This window comes from Bombyx mori, chromosome 13 (genome assembly GCF_030269925.1).
Source record: "Bombyx mori chromosome 13, ASM3026992v2".
NCBI lineage: Eukaryota > Metazoa > Arthropoda > Insecta > Lepidoptera > Bombycidae > Bombyx > Bombyx mori.
Window position 1 is genome coordinate 3,512,686 of NC_085119.1, and position 21,792 is coordinate 3,534,477.

The following is a 21,792-nucleotide window of genomic DNA, read 5'->3' on the forward strand; positions in this document are numbered from 1 at the left end:
GTACTATTCGAGGTATAAATAATTATTCGGGTATACATTTTTTATTGTTAAAATAAAAAAAAAAACTACAAAGTTATGGACCTTATTTTATTCACAATGATTTATAAAAAATATAATATATAATAATTATTATATACAAAGAAACAGCTATTTATATGAATAATAATATAATAATAACCGTCATCACGTAGACTATACATTAGACACTGTATAGCCATCATACTAAGACTATACATAAATAATAAAAATCTTACGTTACGGACGTTTTTTCCCGGTTAGGGTATCCCTCCGCATCGTCCCATAAGGAACTTCGTTCCAAAAAAGTTATCTCCACATCGGCAGCAATAGGAGCCCATTGAAATTACTGGTCATTGTTAAGGACTCTTTTTAAATCTCGTTTGGATTAAGACATTTAAGCGCATAAGAAACGTTACAGTGAGAAATTCTCTGCTTTAACTCATAAGACACCATTCACACTATGTTCTTAAGACCACGGGTTCACGATTCTCACGTCACATTCCAAAACATTCTGATAACGCAGCCGAGACAATGAAGGTTGTACACGCTTTGTGAATGATTAAATATATGCACACACCAAATAGACTTGTTTCGTTTTGCGAAGTTTCATGCATATGAGTTGGTGTGTTACAATTTTTGTTTGAGTTACGTAAGTTTGGTATTTAATTAATGTGAAATATATTGATTATCAAAGTAAATTTATGCAGCACTTGTAAAAAGGGCCACGGTACTAATAAACCAGAGTCGATAATTTTTAAAACCAAAAAAAATAATAGTAGCATGAAACACATTAGAAAAGGAGGGGAATATTATAAAAATGAAAGGAAAAATAATTTACGGGCGATCTGAGGTCGGTTTTATTACCTACAGCTTTGCCATTTGACTTTTTTCTATAGGACTTTTAGTTTTGCCGGAAATCGAGAAAAACCGTTTTTTACCTTTAAAAACTCACCCCTATACCCTTCCCGACCTCAGATCGCCCGTAAATTATTTTTCCTTTCATTTTTATAATATTCTCCTCCTTTTGTAATGGGTTTCATCCTACAATTATTTTTTTCACTTTTTATTATTTTTAAAGGCTTCTACTCTGGTCTGTAAGGCCATATTAGTTAATTCAGCGAAGCGAGAAATCGTGAAACGAAAAGTCCAGATTTGCAGAGGAGTTTTTCGTTCGTTTAGGTTGAGATACCTAAATAGTATATTACTCTTATTTTAGTCTCCTTCTAACTTTCAGAGTTTGGTTGATTTCCAGAGAAATAAAATATAACATGAAACGTTTAATTACGAACTACTGGTGGTAGGACCTCTTGTGAGTCCGCGCGGGTGGGTACCACCGCCCTGCCTATTTCTGCCGTGAAGCAGTAATGCGTTTCGGTTTGAAGGGTGGGGCAGCCGTTGTAACTATGCTTGAGATCTTAGAACTAATATCTCAAGGCGGGTGGCGCGTTTACGTTGTGGATGTCTATGGGTTCCAGTAACCACTTAACACCAGGTGGGCTGTGAGCTCGTCCACCCATCTAAGCAATAAAAAAAAAATTACGAGTAGATATTTTTGGTATTTGCGTAAATCGGTCACTAGACACGCTACGTCTGATCTGGCATTTACCGATGCTCATGGAGATGACAATACAACATACGATGTTTCTACATTGAGTCACGAGTATGAAGTCAATAATAGCTATTCTACCTTTTAATCTTCAAAGGACGACGGCGTACCGTGCGCATCTATGAAGACGGGTATATCGATTTGCTTGGAATAGTCCGATAATCGTCTTAATAGTGCAAGTCAGTTCACTATTGATTTACCAGATTTGCTTTTTAATATTGCACCACCTGTCATCAAAGTAGAGTTCTAGTTTATGATCTAGAATCATTGTATACATCCAGAGATCAGCGTAACACGTATTTCTTTAAAGATTTTAATCTTTAAAAAAAATGCGGTATGAGGTAGCTTAGAAGGTAGGTAGCTAGTAAGGTAGCTTGGTCCATGAGTGACGGTAGACACACAAACATGTCCGACTTGAGATATGAAATCTAAGGTCTCAGTATAGTTACAACGGTTGCCCCACCCTTCAAACTGGAATGTATTACTACTCCGCGCCAGAAATGAGCAGGATGATGACAGTAGCCTACGTATGAGTAGTTGTTTTTTTTTATATGACCACAAATACTCGGATAAATGTAAATACGAGTTATTGATGAAATAAAACGTTTAGTTACACAATTAGGTCAATGTCGCAGTGCAAGCTGACGCGATTTGAATGCACGCTGCGATAGTTTCGATGGGGCTCGCCGACGCGGACGGAGCCATCCCGATTTGCTTAGGAATTCGCTCCGAGAACGAAGGCTGCACGAGGAATGACTGCTAATCGATGTGTTACTAATAACGATGCGAAATAGTCAAGATTTTGAAACGGTTGACGGTTAAAATTACTATACGGCGCTTACGATTATTTTGACAATGTCAATGATTAGGCCGAGATGTCAAACATCCTTTTTGTTTTTTTTTTTTGAAAACGTGAATTTGAACGTACCTTTTTATGGAGTTTAATCGTGAGGAATCGATTTCATTTATCTCTTTTGAATAATGGACTCTATTCGTTTACCTATAAGCATCAAGGTTTTTTGTACCCATGAATAATGTATTTATTTCGACAAGGATTAATATGATCTTTAAAAACACTTTCATAAATAATGCTTTATTTTAAAACAAATTTGGTTAGCATGAAAAAAGGTTAAAGTGAGCCAACCTTAAAATATGGACATATGCTGTCGCAGACTTTTTTTTCTCTTTTGAAAAGAGAACTTGAGATATAAGGTTGGCTATTGAGTTATTATACCAAAATTAGGCGTAATTGTAATGATTAAATACACGGTATAAATAATTAGCATACTATTATAAATATTAGTTTAGTACTGCCTTCGATCATCAATACTATTGTTGATCGAAGAGTACTGCAGTTGCGCGTAGGAGCCGGTACGCATGGGTTTTTGGAGTGAAAACTTCTTTAGCCGTGTTAAGCGCCTTTTGATAGGAGAAATCTTGGGGTTCGCGTCACCGACATGCGTAATATTAGTATATATGTATCTATACAGGTAACGTATTGAGTGACATTAGTACTGTGTAAAGATTTACCACTGAAGTATGAAACCTATGGAAATGAAACGTCAACAAAAAATGCGTGCCACTGTGACGTCATCTGGCCGCTAAACATGGCGGTTTTAGTGCCGCCCAGAAGATTTTAATGTTATTAGGTTTTATTGATAAATGTTCTTGGCTCATTTTATTCTAAAGATATATGTTGATAGATATATGTTTATGTGTGTGCCTTAAAAATGGGTGCTATTTATATAATTACTTTAACTTTAGCGTCCCAATACATTTTTGAAAATTTATTGTACGTGCGTAAAAACATTGAAGAATTCCCCAGAGTCTGCGATTTGCATAATGTGAACACTAGGAACAAACATAGGCTTGTGTTGTTGGCGGCTCAAATTAAGAAAATAAGCAACTCTTTTAGGGGGCTGGGTGTACAGCTTTTCAACAAGATCCCACAAAACGTTCAATTACTACCTGTTCATAAATTTAAGAAAACTGTCAAGGAACGTTTGTGCAACAAGGCATATTATAAAGTTAAGGATTATTTACTAGATGGCACTACGTGGGAATGAGGCGTTCGCTCCTGGCCTTTTCATTTTTAATTATTATAATTTATTTTTTTATTGTATTTTTTTACTTGCTTTTTCGTTTATTGTAAATATATTTATTTATTAAAAAAAAAAAATGTGAAAAAGCAAAAAAAAACCCGCTGAGTTTGTTTCGCCGGTTCTTCTCAGGACTGTGGCTTTTTTGGAACCGGTGGTAGAGTTAACATTGACATCAACTGACATCTAAGTTGAAATAAATGATTTTGAATTTGAATTTGAATTAGCAATTGTACGTATAGAACAATATGTCGCGTCCCTACTATACAGGTCTATGAGATTTACAAGTTAAATTGAATGGGTCTAGTAAATAGTGTATATTAATCGTTATTTTAATTATATTTTATTTATATTTTGTTATGATCTTGTACTTACAGCCCGTAATATATTTGAATCATAAATAAAACATGTAAACATTTAGGTATATCATTATTGCTAGGAGTGTCAATAGATGTGAAAACTAGATTGATGTTTATAATTTTAATTTAAACATTGTAAAATGTCAAATTTCAATACTAACATTCTAAGTTATAAGTTTTCGTTTCTATCTTTATGACTGCAGTTTTTTTTTAACAAGTTACAGATGCAAATTGGTAGGACCTCTTGTGAGTCCGCGCGGGTAGGTACCACCACTCTGCCTATTTCTGCCGTGAAGCAGTAATGCGTTTCGGTTTGAAGGGTGGGACAGCCGTTGTAGCTATACTTGAGACCTTTGAAATTATATCTAGAGGTGGGTGGCGCATTTACGTTGTAGATGTCTGTGGGCTTCAGTAACCACTTAACACCAGATGGGCTGTGAGCCCGTCCACCCATGTAAGCAATAAAAAATAAAAATAAAGTTTTTAGCAGTTTAAAAGATCCAATTAATATATTAAAACAAAAAAATTACATTTCCACACAGTATTACATCTACATACGTATTCTTTTGACCAAATTTAGCATTAAAATTTGTCTTTAATGTGGTTAAACACTTCACACTTGTATCAACATGCAATTTATCATATTTTTATGAATATTTTTTTTTTGTTTCATTTTGTAAGAATATGAATTATATATTCGTAAATTTTTCTGTTCTTTAATGGGTTGACGAACGGTTGGTATGAAGTGATCACACAAGGAATCGCAACGTGAATGGTGTTCACTTGGGGTCCTTACTCGGACCTCATACCCAAGAGAAGAGAGCGGATTTGTTTCAAACTCACCATAGCCATAATTGTTTGTTTGAACATGTTTAACCTTTTCCAAGCTATTGGCCAATTAGTATATTAATTATATTATTATGAGTATAACTTATCTATACTAATATATAGATCTACAGTGGTTTTTACGGATGTTCCGTTATAACTACTGAACCATGCCTCCGATTGACTTGAAACTTGGTATCCGTGTAGAAAATACATGTACTTAATGGATAGGCTAATATTTATATGAGTGTTGGACTTCCTACACCAGTTGCGGGGGCGTTAGTGATGAGAATCTTTGTGGGGTTGCGAAATAATAATGTTAATTTTAAATGCCCAGCGAAGCGGACGGGTACAGCTAGTTGTTTATATGTTTTTATTTTCTAATAATTTAATAATGTGATTGAAGTTTGATCTATTTTAATAGATCTGTCATTATTGAAAATAAATAGTACGTCGCTTAATTCCAGTTATATCTTTTTCAGGGATTCTCAAAAATAAAAAATAAAACAGTTTGTCTGGAAGAGATCGCTTTTAGCGGTATGACCGCCTATTGTATAATTATATCTGCCTGATGATGGTTTTTTAATGTTAAGTGTGTTTTGGTGTGTCCACACAGCGCGGGTAGGCATTACTACCCTGCCTATTTCTGCCGTGTAGCAGTAATGCATTGTGGTTTGAGGGGTTTGAGGTAATACAATACAAAATTAGACTATTAATTATTAGTTGAATTATGGATGAATGAATGGTAAATTATATAATATTATAATATCTAATGAAAAAGCATACACGCTGCTTTTAACTTATGTAATAACTCATTTTCACTATGCTTGGCGAATAAATGATTTCTTTCTTCTTTTACTGGTGGTAGGACCTCTTGTGAGTCTGCATGGGTAGGTACCACCACCAAGCCTATTTCTGCCGTGAAGCAGTAATGCGTTTCGGCTTGATGGGTGGGGCAGCCGTCGTAACTATACTTGAGACCTTAGAACTTATATCTCAAGGTGGGTGGCGCTTTTACTTTGTAGATGTCTATGGGCTCCAGTAACCACTTAACACCAGGTGGGCTGTGAGCTCGTCCACCCATCTAAGCAATAAAAAAAAGAAAAAAAAGTCTTTCTTAGACTTCACGTTTTAAGCCTTCGTCAAACAGAACGCGTACTTAGCGCGCGTCAGAGTGCTAAACTAACGCCGCGCTATGACGCTGAGGTGTGATGTACTACTGTACTACTTGGCGGTAGTTTTTTTGACGTTCAACAAGTATGTACTTTCATTTATGTTGAATAAAAAAAATTTTTGATTTGATTTGATTTGATTTGTGGTAACATACCGTCACACAGAGCGCCAGCGCTATAAGCGCGCTCTAAGCGCGCTTATATCGCGCGCTGTAAGTAGCGCTCTGACGCGCGCTAATTACGCGTTCTGTTTGACGAAGCCTTTAAGGTCGGCGGACACATAATCATTTAACACGAGGTAGGTTGTGAGTTCATTCAGCCGACGCTTAGAACTTAAAAGTTGTTTTCCTTTGATTATAAACAAAATTGTATGCATAATTGATCTTAATTTAGATCAATGTCAGAACTTTAATGACCTCGTATTACGGTGAAAATTGTTATGTCGAAATTGCATTATTCTAAATCTATTAAATCAAATATATCATATAGTTATTGAACATAATTTTATAGGTACGTGTGTTTGTTTGTGTTATATGCATTAGCGCTTTGTTTATTGCGTTGGATGAGTGAACGAGATAATTCCTGACCTGCGGTTAGTCGTTATTGATGCCCATGAACATCATTACTGGTATAATGCTACCCGGCTTGAGACATGAAGTCGAAAATTTAATTGCAGTAAAGAATAAACGGTGGCAACTACCCGTATGGACTAACAAAACGCTCTTCAAGTAACATTGAGTTTCTCACCGGATATTATCAATGGGTCGCGATTACGATTCGATGGTAGATTCAGTAGAGCACTGCTCTTGTTAAGGCAGTATTTCGTGTAATAAAAATCATACCCGCAAAATTGTAATTTGCGTAATTACTGGCGGTAGGACGTCTTGTGGGTCAGCACGGGTAGGAACCACCAACTAGCCTATTTCTGCCGTGAATGCGTTTCGGTTTGAAGGGCGGAGCAGCCGTTGTAACTATACTGAGACCTTAGAACTCGTATCTCAAGGTGGGTGGCGGCATTTACGTTGTAGATGTCTATGGGCTGCGGTAACCACTTAACAACGGGTGAGCCGTGAGCTCATCCACTCATCTAAGCAATAAATAAATAAAAATCTCTGTGGCTGTGGCCGTGAGCTCACTTATCGGTCCGTGAGTAGTTGGAATAGCCCCTTAGGCTACCAATAATTAAGTAGGGGAAGAAAGACTTACACTGTAGTACTTTTATAAGTATATTTAGTTGTAAGCTATGGTATGTTACGCAAGGTGACGTCTACGCCTGGAGTGGAATATTGAAACAGTGACTTTGTAAAATTTAACGGTAAAAGTAGTGTTTATCATTTTCACGTACGTGCTTTAAGTCATTTCAGTAAGATTAGCCATTATAAGGTTTTATGAACATAATGTTACCGTTATGTTTACTTCATACTATTGTAGCTAGACGCAGAAATAAACCTCCTTATAAATTGATGAATACAATTTTAATGGCAAAATAAAACATTTATTCCGCAAATGAATAAAAATAATTTTGAATTTGAATACGTGATAATTTATTTTAAAAATATATATATTCTTACATGACTTTTATTAACATAATTGTTATTCAATAACACACGATTAAAGTGAATTTATTATAAAAATATCAGCATAAGTTATCAATATTTTTGTGTTTATATTATTCCTCTTCTAAGTCATTTCCTTATTGTTGAAGATTCTTCTTCTTCTTACTGTTTTTCTATACCTATTGCTATACATTGCCTGTTGGAGAGCATCGTTGACTGGTATTTGTAGCTGCTGTTTTTTTTCCTACATATGCTGATGGCCTTGAGAGACTATTTCAGCTTCTCCTTGATGTGTAGGTGACCTCACGGGGCTCAAACCGGGAGTGTTGCTAACATTGGCCCTAGCCAGAGCAGTGCTTCGCAGAAACTACTACCGAATCGGAAACGCGACCCACTGAGAAGATCCAGCGAGAAACTCAGTGGGCCGTATCTATGGTTTAATTTACTCGTCGAGCCCTTCGTCGCAAGCGACGGGCTCGGCGAGGACGGTGACCGGTGCTTGAGGTACCTAAAAGCACGTTAATGGTCCGGGAGGATCCGTAATGACGTGTTTAGGGTGACGTCATCTTTTTACCATTCGGTCCACAGGATCGGGTATGTAATTATCTGCTGTGTCACTTGGTCAGACCACCGTTTTGGGCGAGGCTTTTCTTGTCGTCTATTTTGCCAAAAAAATGCCCTACCAGGCTAGCAGAGTTCCTGCGTGCTATGTAACCGAAATATTGCAGGAGACACTGAAGATATACAGTTGACAGCTTTGGTTCTTCTAAAATTGACGAATTTGTCATTTTCAGTCCGTCAAAATTTAAAATCCTTATTAACTGGATATAGATTTTCATATATCCTAACATATGTATGGTGTCCGTCTACATAGAGATTCAACTTGAAGCAAAAACTAAATACTTAACTAACTGTTTTTCTTATTGGCATTTGTTCAGCTGTTGCTAGATCTCACGGTCTAAGAGATATTAATTAGCCGCCTCAGTCTACTGATATAAAAAAATTAATTCATTCTCAAAACAGTATGAGCAGACTTGGAATTTCAACTTCGTGTTTCAATAATAAAAGCAATTTTGACGGCTTAACCTCGCATTTTTCCGATTTTTCGAATAGTTTTCTTTACCTTCGTGGTCATGGATGACCAAGGTGTAATTCTTTGACATTTGAATATTGTGCTCATGTATCAACAGGGGTGTAGGTTTACTTTGTGTAGTCTAAGAGGTTCAATGACTTATTATCGTTAAGTGGTACCAGGAGCTCGCCTGCTTATTAATCATCAAAATATGATAATGTTCACACTTTACGAGATGTAAAGTGCAACGACACTGATTAATTTCAACAATTGTTCCATTGAAGTTATAGGGAAAATGTTTGTTCGAGGCCAAACATCATTTTCCGCCACACAGAGTCGTTTGTTTGCGACAAAGATGTAGATCGCAAACCCTGGGTCACATGTTTTATTTTGTATCGAGAAGTTATCTATGATTTTTTTCCCCTACCTATGCTCATAGCCTTGAGAGACTGTATCAGCATTACCCTTACCAGGAGGTGTTGCCGACACTGGCCCTAGCAAGAGTAGTCCTTCGTAAAATCTACCACGGGTTCGGAAACGCGACCCACTGAGAAGATCCGGCGAGAAACTCAGTGGGCTGTGTCTATGGGAAAATCAACTAATGCTTGCGCTGTTTATATGCAATTTAGGGTCGCAATGCTACGCAATTACAATTATATCAAGTGCTTGACTAATGCTGTGCATTGTGCTTCGTCTGACACGCACTTGCCGTTTCTAAATCATCAGATCTCATGTTTATAATTAGAAATATTATCTCAACGTAATAAAAAAGTTATTAATCATAACTTGTGATAATTTTTTGTTATTCTTGTTATTCGAGCTAAAAATAAATCTTTATATTAGCGGCTAAAACAGGTTTTTGTTATTATTTTTAAGACGTAAACCCGTTAGTCTTGAGATACGCGTTACGCATTCTCTATACAATAAAAACACGTGTGATTGTAATTATTTCTTAGATGTATTATTAATACCATGTAAAATTGGCGGTAGACACTCCTAGCTACCTCTAGGTGCTTCTTCTACATTCCAATAACTTATTTTTAGTAGCAATATGCAAGCAATACCGCAAGACAACAGAAGAATCGAAATTTTTCCTGGTTCACCCTTAATATCGATAGTGGTATTCTAATTCTCAAGTATTCGTGTATGTATTTCTGTTCATAGAGTATTGTTATTGGGCCTTTTACCAGAAATCTTAAATTTTCTAAGCAAACAAAAACATGAAAGAGGTCAGACAGAGAAACAATTTTATTTGGATTAAAACTTAAGTGATATTAAGTACTTGAATATTTAATGCTTATTCGTGTATTTCAATTTTCTATTCTTGTATTTTTTTACGTTACTAACTGGTTGCCAGCTGTGAGTTCATCACTACTACACAATTTAAATCGTAAACAACAAAAAAACGACAACACACACCTGCGACCTCTTCAATAGAAGGGACTTTTGTTACCTAAAAATATTTGTTAATACAACAAGTTATTTAAGTTTTGTTTTTCGACTTTTATATGTATTGAAATACCGCTTATCGAGAAAAGTTAAGAGTAAGTGCTGATATTAACTTTGAAACATTTATTTTGTCCGCAGTGTTCGATGCATCGGCAAAGTCTCCACAGGGCTTGCTGTTTGGTTCCTCGTATCACTTAGGAAATTTCGATGAGTGCGTCGGCATTGAAGACTCCAATGATAATGGTGTAAGCGTCGATGGCCAGTACTGCCTTGCAACGATTAAGTGGCAGCACGAGGAGAATAAGGTATATACGGTATTATTTAAGATCACAGATTTGAAACAGAGTATACCATGAATTAGTATTGAGCACCATTGCCGATCCGAAACGATAAACAGTCGACGTCGCCCAAAACACGTCATTTCGGATCCTCCCGATCCAGTAACGGTGATTTTAGGTATCCCAAACACCGGTCGTCGTTCTCGTCGAACCCGTCGCTTGTGACGAAGGTGTCGGCGAGTAAATTAACCCACAGACACAGTCCACTGAGTTTCTCGCCGGATCTTTTCAGTGGGTCGCGTTTCCGATCCGGTGGTAGATTTTGGGAAGCACGGCTCTTGCTATGGTTCGTGTTAGCAATATTGCCAGGTTTGAGCCCCGTGAATTCACCTACTAGCCCGACATAGACATGGTCTATCTAGACTATCAGCTTACGTAGGAAACAAATAATTGAGCACAAGGCCGCTTACTATCGCTAATCGCTATTCTCGTCATTTAAGTTTTAAAAAAAACGTAACAGTTTTCTGTGTTCCTATTATTTATATTTATGGAAAAAAGTGAGATTATCCAACCTATAAAAAATAGTTTGTACAAGATAATGTGTGTAGTACTTTTTTTGGGATTTTTAGGATTTCGGTACTTAGAGAAAAATGATAGTCAATGATTTTAAATGAACCTTAAGTTATAGACGTGAAGGTTCATTTTGACTACGAAACTCTTCATTTTGCCTGCTCTGTTTGTGTTTCCATAAAGGCAGTGCGAAGATCTAACTCTAAAAGCCTCATATAGAGACCCTTCTAATTAATGAGCTGAGTAAATTTAGAAAACGAGTCAAGTGAACCTGGGGTTAAATGGTTACTACTGCTCATAGATATCGATGTTTAAATTTGATATTTGCACTACTATTAGCATGAAACTGAGAGAGTGAAAAATATATTATACAAAAAAATTATTGGCGATAAAACAACTTTAGAAAACATCTAACTAAAAGAACTGCTAATAAAGTACACAGCAACAATAATATTAGTGATGGACATTTAAATCACAGATGTACATGAATCATTTGAAATTTGATTGAATAGTGGGGATTTCGGTTTGATGACTCAGAGTCTGATTGACGTGATTTTATATGTAAACTAACACGGCTACTTGTAGCCGCAGTGTATTGTTTTCTAATTAGGAAGATTTGAATTAGATTTAGTCACTTAGAGCTATGACTAACCCCTTGTATGTCTACTCAATTACGTATTTTACGTAAATATTATAGTGGCTAGAGTGTGACATTGCATTCCGAAAAATTATTCCATATTAAGTCTTCGTTATTTGTAATTTAAAGGATATTTCGACGTTATTTTACGGCAGCCAGCAGGTTGGCTCTGGTCTTGGGATTGCTGACGTCCGTGGGCGACGGTAATTACCATCAGGTGGGCCGTATGCTCGTCTACGAGGGCAATCAAACATAAACTTTACATCCCAAAGCCTGCCTATTATCGATGTAGCTAATGACTATAAGATTAGTAGGATCCATTGCAAATCCACATTAGCTGCTATAGACTGAAAGCTTAGTGAATATTTAAGCACCCAATTTTAGAGAGATACTACTCGTCTAGAAAAGTACAGGCATTGGTGTTTGCCCAGTGAACTTTTTGTATTAGGGGGCAAATGTGTTTAAAAATGGAAGGCTTGGAATTGGCTTGTAGCATTTTTTAAATTCGTCTACCTGTTCTCATTAGATTGACTAACCGCTGATATGAAGTTGGACAGTAGCCATAGACACTATAAAGTGAATGTTGCCACCCAGATATAGATAGTAGTTAGGTAGGAAGAGAAGGTATACAGCTACCACGCAAATGTCACGCATGAAGTCGTCGTGGCCTAAAAAGATAAGACGTCCGGTGCATTCGTGTTGAAGCGATGCACCGGTGTTCGAATCCCGCAGGCGGGTACCAATTTTTCAAATGAAATACGCACTCAACAAATGTTCACGATTGACTTCCACGGTGAAGGAATAACATCGTGTAATAAAAGTGAAACCCGCAAAATTATAATTTGCGTAATTACTGGTGGTAGGACCTGTTGTGAGTCCGCGCGGGTGGGTGCCACCGCCCTGCCTATTTCTGCCGTGAAGCAGTGATGCGTTTCGGTTTGAAGGGTGGGGCAGCCGCTGTAACTGTGCTGAGACCTTACAACTTATTTCTCAAGGTGAGTGGGGCATTTACGTTGTAGATGTCTATGGGTTCCAGTAACCACTTAACACCAGGTGAGCTGTGAGCCCGTCCACCCATCTAAGCAATAAAAAAAAAAAAAATAATAATAATAGATGGTCAGATTATTAGCAGAGTAGATCATTAGGCCAAATACAATCCATTGTCATGAACAATGTTAGAGACATAGTAAAGAAGTTGTCGATCATTTAAGAAAATAAACCACTTATGATTGACATAAAGTAACGTGGGAAAAACGCATTGGCGTCAGATGCTAGTTACTAAGAACTAAAAAAGGTAATAATTCCAAAAAATAGTTAAAACAAATATTGGGTGCTAATTTTCACATTTGTTACTACTGATTTATACATTCGTGTGGTAAATTTACCATATGTATGTTTAACGTTATCCACATGCGTATTAAATACACAATTGGCATTGGAAAAACCTCGTCGAAAAGTCTTAGCAGACTTTGACCTACCCGAAATATAAATTTCGCATAGAATTTTGTGTGTACGGTTTTTATCGCTGTGGTTTGATAAATCGATCGAAGTCTGTGATGATTCTATAATCAAATTTATAATTTTCTAAGTATCTATATCAATTTATAATTATTGATAATTTTATAATTTACATATACCTATATTTATAGAACACATCGTGAAACGCAGTATTTTAATTCTTCGTTGCTTTTAAATTTAAAGTTTTAATTTTGGTCAATAAGAAATAATGAATACTATGATTTCCCCATTTATTATATACCGTATACAACAATGTGCTATTTAAACTTTGAATCCAGAATTGGTGTGGAGTTAGAGATGTAGTACCTGAGATTTTGATATAGGATATTGGTACTTCTCATTGTGCATGCACATTTTAAATCGTGTGGCGTCATTTTGTGAGCAATGTTTTTAAAATATTCGATCCGAGTTAGGTCACGGTGAATTTTATATTCAAACGACCATTTACTTCATGGATCTGTCATGGTCCATTATTTTGGTTGGTACATTCAAAATTTAACTTGAATATAAATTTGATTGATCTAGTAAAAACTTTATCATTAGGACGTGTTCAAGGTTCTTATGATATTACTAGTTCAAACGTTGTTTTGCCATGTATAAGAAATCTAGGGAATTTTTAGTGAAGAAAAAAAAACTAACTTATTGTAAGTGTGTAAGGATGTGGTAAATGAGTGAAAGAGGCATGTAGCGCTGTGAACGATGAGAGAATATAAAAATAACAAAACCTCATTCAACCACATAATGCCTCATTATAACAAGAAAAAATATGTCCAAAAAATTAAAAATAAATGTATATAATATGTATAAATGTATATAATATATGTTTGTATTGTACTGTTGGTTTCCCAAAAAATAAATAAAATAAAAAGTTGATAATGAAGGATATGATTTTTATTTGGTTAAAAAAATCGGCGTGTTGGGTTATTACATATACATATAGTATATAGAATGGGATAAAATTATATTGTATTGGTTGATTTTCTTCTTTCACTTTTAATAACGGAGCAATGTATATAGTATGAAAGAACTGTTAACGTGTGTCAAGAGTGGTGGCATTCACATTGTAATGTCTCTTTATTAAGAGTTTGGGGCAATGAAAATAAATAATCTTGTTTGTGCTTCGCAGATTAGGACGGGCCGAGGAGAAACACTGCGCTGGGCGGTTTGCGTACCGAATGTTTGCAACTCTGAAGCAGTCCAGAGTTTTGTGAGCAGTGTCTTATCGCATACGGTCGGGAACAATACAGGAGTCGAAGTATCCGAACGTGATTGTTACACAAGACGACCGTTGTCTATTAACAATTTGGATGTGGCATTCTTGTGAGTTTTTATTTTTGCTTTTTTATTGCCCATTGTGGGCAGACGAGCATACGGCCCACCCGATGGTGAGTGGTTACCGTGGCCCATGGACTTCAGCAATGCTAGGGGCAGAGCCAAGCCGCTGCCTACCGTTAAATACATTATTTTACTACAACTATGCTAAATTATTTTAGGGTTAAACAGTGACATTTGTGAAGTGTACTGCATTAAGCTTATTTACGTAAAAGCATTATATTTTAATTGGATGAAATATTTTTTATAAGTTTTTTAACAACTAAGGGCTATTTTCATATTTCGTTTGACGAAATTTATGTAACATTTGGAAGACGCTGAAAAAGAGAGTAAATATATAAAAAAAAAACGTGTGGCACTCGAGAACTGCCGCGGTAAAGCTATTGCATAGCATTTTTTATCAACTTATGTAATTATAATCAGACAATGATAATTTAATATTAAAACAATAATAAGACCACGCTATATTAAACACTAATAAAAGCAAAACCTTAATTGTCCCCTTCACACTCATAAGCTAGACCGCGCGAGAGAGAGAGATGGGCAGACTTTTCATGATGCGCATGCAGTGTGACGTCACGCCACGCGCTTATTCACAAACACTACACAAGCGCAACGTGTGAATGTGTTGAACGCGAGCTACATGGTAGGCGGAGTGAGGGGTGGAAGGTTTTTTCGTTACGGAATTTCATGATTTCGGGCTCAAGGCCCGCGATAAAAGCTATGCAATAGCTTAAAAAACAGTAAAAATTACTGAAACCTAGTAATTCAATAACCCTGACCTAAAATATATTTTACTATGCAGAGATTTAAACTCGATCAAGTTATAATACTGCGGCCCATAACTTAAGAGTTTGGTGCGACTTTTGGCGTGACGACGTTCAAAATCCCGATTTACTGCCTTAAGCTCTATGTATTTATTTTTCGCATAAAAAATGCTATCCTTGTTTTTTGTGGCTTATTCAACTTGTAAATTATTAACTGACTTTATTAAGAATTGTTGTTTGGATTCGATTATTATCTTATCAGCTATCTATGAACGTTTCTATTTATTCTTTGGATTCATGGCTCACTAACCGTATGTGTGCTACTTGATTTTAATGTTTAAGGTACTGGTTTTTCAAAGACGTGTTGCAAATCCACATAAGCTCACCCAATATACTTACCTATGAAATCAAAATGTTTGACTGCTTCGAGCAGAAATAGGCAGTACAGTAGGATAATAATTCACAAGTGCGGGATCGCTAGCACGAGCGAGGCATAACTTGAGTCCGTAGGCACCATCGTGAATGTCCTTTATCTCTTTTAATACATTAAAGGCTTCGTCAAACAGAACGCGTAATTAGCGCGCGTCGTAGCGCTAAACTAACGGCGCGCTATGACGCCGAGATGTGTTGTAATACTATGGTAACGGTAACATACCGTCAGAGCTCCAGCGCTATAAGTACGCAATGCTCTGTCGCGGCTTTAGGACGGTTTGACGTCAGGCGTTGTCATTTTTTACAAATTTAATTTAGCGTCCGAGTGAATGTGTATTAAAATACTGGATAATGCCCGAAAAAATGATAGAAATAATTAGAAAATACCCATGCTTATACAATGCCACATCTGAATCACTGGACATCTTAATTCTTTTAAATTTTCATACTGCTATCGAAAGGCACTAACTATGATTTGGCGGTACGTTGCGTCAAGGAGCAGTGGGCTCATCTAGTCAATTTGTCTTACGTGTAAAGAGCGCGACGTTAAAACGCAGCGCTAAGTATAGTAACCGGCAAACATCTTGAGCAAATGACCTTGACTGCGCAGAACCGAATTTTAGATCACTTTGGTGGTGAGGGTGAGGCGCGGCGCCAGGGGAAATCGTATCGAGCGCGTTATTGGTAGATCAGTCGAACCTTGCGCCCCGCACCGCGCCCTCGTTCCGCTTGCTCCCAAAAGTACGCTTGCGTACAGTAAAAAGTCTATCGTTATTAATCGTTAAGTTATTTGTTATAATTGCTTGTTGACTTTGTTGCCATTGCTATTTGTTGAGTGTTTGTTGATTTTTTATAAAAAATACACTATGCCGCGACAAACTGGTGTAGTAATCAAAAGAAAGGGTAGAAAAATTGTGTACGACGTATATTGCTTCATTATAAAACAGGGGAAAAATAATATGAAAAAAGTAAAACAGACTTCGGAAACAACAAAAACACCAGTGAGTACTGTTAGGTGCATTATTAGCGAAGCTAAAGGCTCTGGCTTGCTCGCCGTGTTTGGGACTCCGGGTAAGAAAAGATCAGGGAAGAAGAAAGTTACCGGAATGGATAGTTTCGTTCAATCTGTAATAAAAAGATGTAATCATAATAACTACATAACAAGCAGCGAAACTCCGTACCGTAGAAAGGCTTCGAAAAATTTAAAGAAGATATACATTTTAATGGCTCGGAATGAAGTTTACGACGAATTATGAAAGAGCTAGGCTTCAGATGAAAAAAAAAACAGAAAATAATCGGAAGCTGGTAATTGAAAAAAGTAACATTCGATTACTACGAATCGAATACATATCTTAAAAAAATAATTAATTATAGACAAAAAAGAAGATCGAACGACCGAGTTGTAAACTATACCGATGAGCCCTATGTCGACTCATCACGATGATAGCGACTCGGGTGATGAAAACAGTGATGATGATGATGGTCAAGATTATGATAACGAAAAAAAAATTACAAATACCAGCTTCGCTTCAACTGAACCAAGACCTGGCAACAGCTCTAGTTGACTTGACTTAATAGAAGGAATATCTATTTTACCCCAAGATTAAATTATTACAATTATTAACCTATATTTTTTGTTGATGTTCTAATAAATATATAAATAAATACATATGTTTATTTTAATAATTTAATTGCATTATGACGCAGCGTAAATAATGTTTTTGCACGTGAGTGTACCATGCGCAAACTTACCCCCACTACGTCAACAAATGCTCAAGAAGTTTGCCGGCTATTATACGCGTTTTTTTTTTTTTTTGCTTTGATGTGTGGACGAGCTCACAGCCCACCTGGTGTTAAGTGGTTAATGGAGCCCATAGACATCTACAACGTAAATGCGCCACACACCTTGAGATATAGTTCTAAGGTCTCAGTATAGTCACAACGGCTGCCCCACCCTTCAAACCGAAACGCATTACTGCTTCATGGCAGAAATAGGCGGGGCGGTGGTACCTACCCGTGCGGACTCACAAGAGGTCCTACCACCAGTAAAAAACGTTTGACGAAGCCTTAAGATCGAAATTTGTACTACGTTACTTTCTAATTGGGTCGCAGTCCCCATCTGTGCAGTATAGCAAAATATTCTAGTGTTGATAGTTGATACTGCCGAATATAAATACTGCGGATACAAATACTAGTACATAGCTGCTTGAGGAGCAAAATAAAGATTCCAAAATCGTATAATGAATAAAACGGTCCACGAGGTACCAAATAAACGAACACAATGAAAATAGCAAAACTTGTAATCAAACGAAAACTTGTTATATTACTAGAAGGCGCGCAACATTGCGAGCAAAACAAACATATTCCGTAAGCTACGTCTTCCTCGCTTCCTTTTTCCTATTTATTTATGACGTATGATGATAGATCACTCGTGGAAAGTTAATATTATTGTTCATTAACTCTTTGGCTGCTTTTTTATGACACAAAACTGCTTCTTTGGTTTGAACTTTCGTTGTGTATATGAATACGAAAGCTGTAGAAATGTGAATAGAAACTAGTTCAGAAAACGGGTATTGATATATCCGTCATCAAAAATGTTTAATATTTTATAGCTGTTTGTTCGTTTGAAAATCCGAAGCATCAAAGTCAACAGCTGTAACTATTTCTTTGAAAATATTTTGCAATTAATTAATATTAAATGAATTATGTACTCAATGTAGTGAAATATGCTTCACGGTCATAGTTCCTATGGCAGAGGCTGGGGATATACATACATAAATAATCAATTACATTAATCTGAAAACACCAATTTGTGTAGACACCCGTTTCAATTATGTAATTGGGAGTTCAAAATATATTTTTTTTATTGCCGTGTAGGCAGACGCGCATACGGCCCACCTGATGGTGAGTGGTTACCGTCGCTCATGGACGTCAGCAATGCCAGGGGCAGAGCCAAGCCGCTGCCTACCGTTTAATACTCTCCACAAGCCTCGTTTGAAGAAGGACATGTCATAGCGCTCGGGAAACACCGTGGAGGGGAGCTCATTCCATAGCTGGATGGTACGTGGCAAAAAAGATCTCTGGAAACGCACTGTCGATGAACGTAGTGGCTCCAGGTAGTATGGATGAACTGTACTCCGGTGGCGGGCGGTGCGATGGTAAAAGCGAGATGTCGGTATCATCTCAAACAATTCCTCAGAGGAATGGTTCCAATAGTGAATGGTGTTTAAAAAAAATTGTAAATTAAATTAGCGCATAATAATGAGCTGCATATTTTGTGTTCGCAGGTCCTTAATTCTCGTGTTCATGACCATTCTAACACTTAGCACCATTTTCGAAATCTTCATCATCTACATGGGGAAGAAAAAGGATTCCGTGATCACGGAACTGATAACGTCATTCTCTGTCATCAATAATGTAAAGAAGATTATATCAACGAAACAGCAGGGAAATCTTGGCTTAGAATGCGTAACTGGGATCAAAGCGCTGTCTATGATCTTTATTTTGGGCGGCCATGCCTGTCTATTCATAGCCAGTGGACCTGTTATGGATGCTACTGCTTGGGATAGAGTGAGTTGTCTTTTTATATTATATTGCGGACAGATTTGTCAAGTATCACCATCTAAGCTTGTAGAGGTGGATCATCTTGTGAGGCTGCCTGAGTAAGAATCACGATCCTGCCTATTTCAGCCGTGATGTAGTAATGCGTTCCAGATTGAAGGATGCTACAACTGCTGTACTATAGAACTCATGTCTCAAAGTGGCGACTTTTACGTTGTGGGCTTTCTATGGGCTTTGTTAACTACTTGTTTCAAGTTGGCCGGCAGTTAGTTCACCCGTCGAAGCAATTAAAAAAATCTCAATTATAGTTTCCACAAAATTATCATTGCTTCTAATTTGGTAGCCATAGACTTCGTTCGAGTGATGAGACAGACAGCGGTAGGCAGCGGCTTGGTTCTATCCTTGGTATTACTCGTCCATAAGTGACGGTAACCACTCACCATCAGATAGGCCAGATGTTCGTGTGCCTGCAAACGCAATAAAAAAGACAAAACAGCCAACAGTATTAAGTCTGTAACCATTCAACTCCGAATACACAGAGAGTTCCTCTTTCATCTTTGTCTTATATTTTTTGAACGTTTACATGCTATATATTCCAACGTATATTATAAGAAAATGCAAGCTGGACTATGTTGAAATCTTGGACTAATATATTTTGATTGTTCTCGTAATTGCTTACTCCGAATTACTTGTTTTTGTATCTTACTGATAATGGTTTTTAGGAAAAAACTTTAGCAATGCTCATTTTTTGGCTCTTTTAAAAATAGCGTTTCTTACAGCGGTTATTTGAAATATGTAGCCCAAATCCTATTAGTAGATATTATTATTTATTACATTTCTTAAATTTTTTATAGTAAAATGTAATCCCATTATTCTAGCTAATCAGAACACCGCTAAATGGTTTCATGTTGAACAACGCTTTGCTCGTGGACACATTCTTGTTCCTGAGCGCTTTTCTCTTTTGCCGACTTCTTCTCATAGAACTGGATAAAAGACGAGGAAAACTTAACGTTATTCCAATTTTGGTATTCCGGTATATCAGGTTAGTAATCATTTTGATACATATGTGTAGGTATTTATTGTGATATAAGTTAAAGGTTAGGAACGAACATCTTAGTTCTAATAGAAGATTTTATTTCGGAGTTGTTCGTTATTAATTGTAATTGTTACTAAGTAATGTTTTTTAAGTTTTAAATTTTGCCATAACTAAAGCCTTGCAATTTACTTACAAAGATTCCCAAAGTGGCATCCCAGAACACTTCACACTGACTCATCACGATACATTGTTTTTAAGTGCTGAATATCTACATTTTTGTCTAAAGGGTAACTCCGGCATATGCAGTTATCATATTATTCTATATGACTTGGTTCCCGAAGATCGGAGAGGGCCCGCTATGGGATGATCGACTGCTACTAGAGCGTGAGCGCTGCATGGAATCCTGGTGGGCTAATATCTTATACATCAATAACTACGTGAACACTGACCAAATGGTAATTGCTTTTTTTATAGATTTTTACGGTTCAATTTACTTGGTTATGATTTGGCACAAGTCTGTGGTTTTTGCCACATCTATTTTTACATAATGAATTCGTTTATGGTTTTTATTGAATAAACACTATTTATTTCTTGATCCGTACTTGTGATCTTTTGTACATGTCTAAAATCCGATCTTTGGTAAGTTTTTCTTTGTGATGAGATATTTACACGATAAAAGTATTTGTGAAGGAATTTCTTGTTAATATCGAAGAATGTGGTCTCAAAGTACAAATGTTTCTATGACTACAAATTCCGTTTGTGGATTTCGTCAAAATAAAAACATTCCGTCTGTATAGTTCGAATGACAATGCTGTACAATAGCTTATTTTGTGAAAGTATTCAGATATTTTAGATATAAATATTTTGTTATTTAAGTTTATCAACATTTTTGTGGTAGTCAAGTACAGTAGCTAAAAGAAAGTCCATGTATTGGTCTATCCATCTAAGGATGTTTAACTCTTATGAAGAAAAAGTATTGCAGAATTAGGCTTAGGAAATTGGTCAAGGTCGCTAAGAACTGGATCAACATTATGCAGATTTAATTTTATTAAATGTTTCCTCATATTACACCATATTATTACGTGTCTTCATGTTACAACATATTACGGAAAGCAACATAAAATATTCTTATGATAAAACTTTAGATTAATTGTATTTTAATATTTTCAGTGCATGTTCCAATCATGGTATTTATCTGTGGACACACAGTTATTCTTTGTGGCTCCGATATTCATCTACAGCCTGTGGCGTTGGAGGAAGTTTGGTACTTTTCTTCTGTCATTCGCTATTTTGGTGTCTATGTTGGTTCCATCTGTCATCACGTACAAAGACAAATTGGATCCAACGTTATTGTTTTTTGCCAAGTAAGTTCTATATTTTTTACCACTGATTCTAATTTATTTCTATTATTTATATCTATTTATTTTTTCACTAGTGATAGGATCTCTTGTGAGTCCGCGGGGTAGGTACCACCGCCCTGCCTATTTCTGTCGTGAAGCAGTAAT

The 21,792-nt window shown here is 36.5% G+C and overlaps 2 protein-coding genes across 3 annotated transcripts in view; one reads left to right on the top strand and one right to left on the bottom strand.

Moving 5' to 3' along the window:
- LOC101746685 (nose resistant to fluoxetine protein 6) overlaps positions 1 to 21,792 on the top strand; it is a 42,206-nt gene that overhangs the window by 16,399 nt on the left and 4,015 nt on the right. For both annotated transcript variants that reach the window (XR_009974614.1, XM_038014975.2), the window contains exons 2-7: positions 10,295 to 10,461; positions 14,286 to 14,479; positions 18,978 to 19,260; positions 20,130 to 20,293; positions 20,574 to 20,742; positions 21,458 to 21,651. Coding sequence is in view for 1 of the 2 variants with exons in the window: in XM_038014975.2 (XP_037870903.1) it covers positions 10,295 to 10,461; positions 14,286 to 14,479; positions 18,978 to 19,260; positions 20,130 to 20,293; positions 20,574 to 20,742; positions 21,458 to 21,651 (1,171 nt within the window). In the remaining variant the exon portion in view is untranslated. The remainder of the gene's footprint in view (positions 1 to 10,294; positions 10,462 to 14,285; positions 14,480 to 18,977; positions 19,261 to 20,129; positions 20,294 to 20,573; positions 20,743 to 21,457; positions 21,652 to 21,792) is intronic.
- The window catches only part of LOC134199939 (uncharacterized protein K02A2.6-like), a 933,609-nt gene continuing 911,883 nt past the window's right edge, over positions 67 to 21,792 (bottom strand). Inside the window, exon 3 of the mRNA XM_062671732.1 lies at positions 67 to 328. The gene's annotated coding sequence lies outside the window, so the exon portion shown is untranslated. The remainder of the gene's footprint in view (positions 329 to 21,792) is intronic.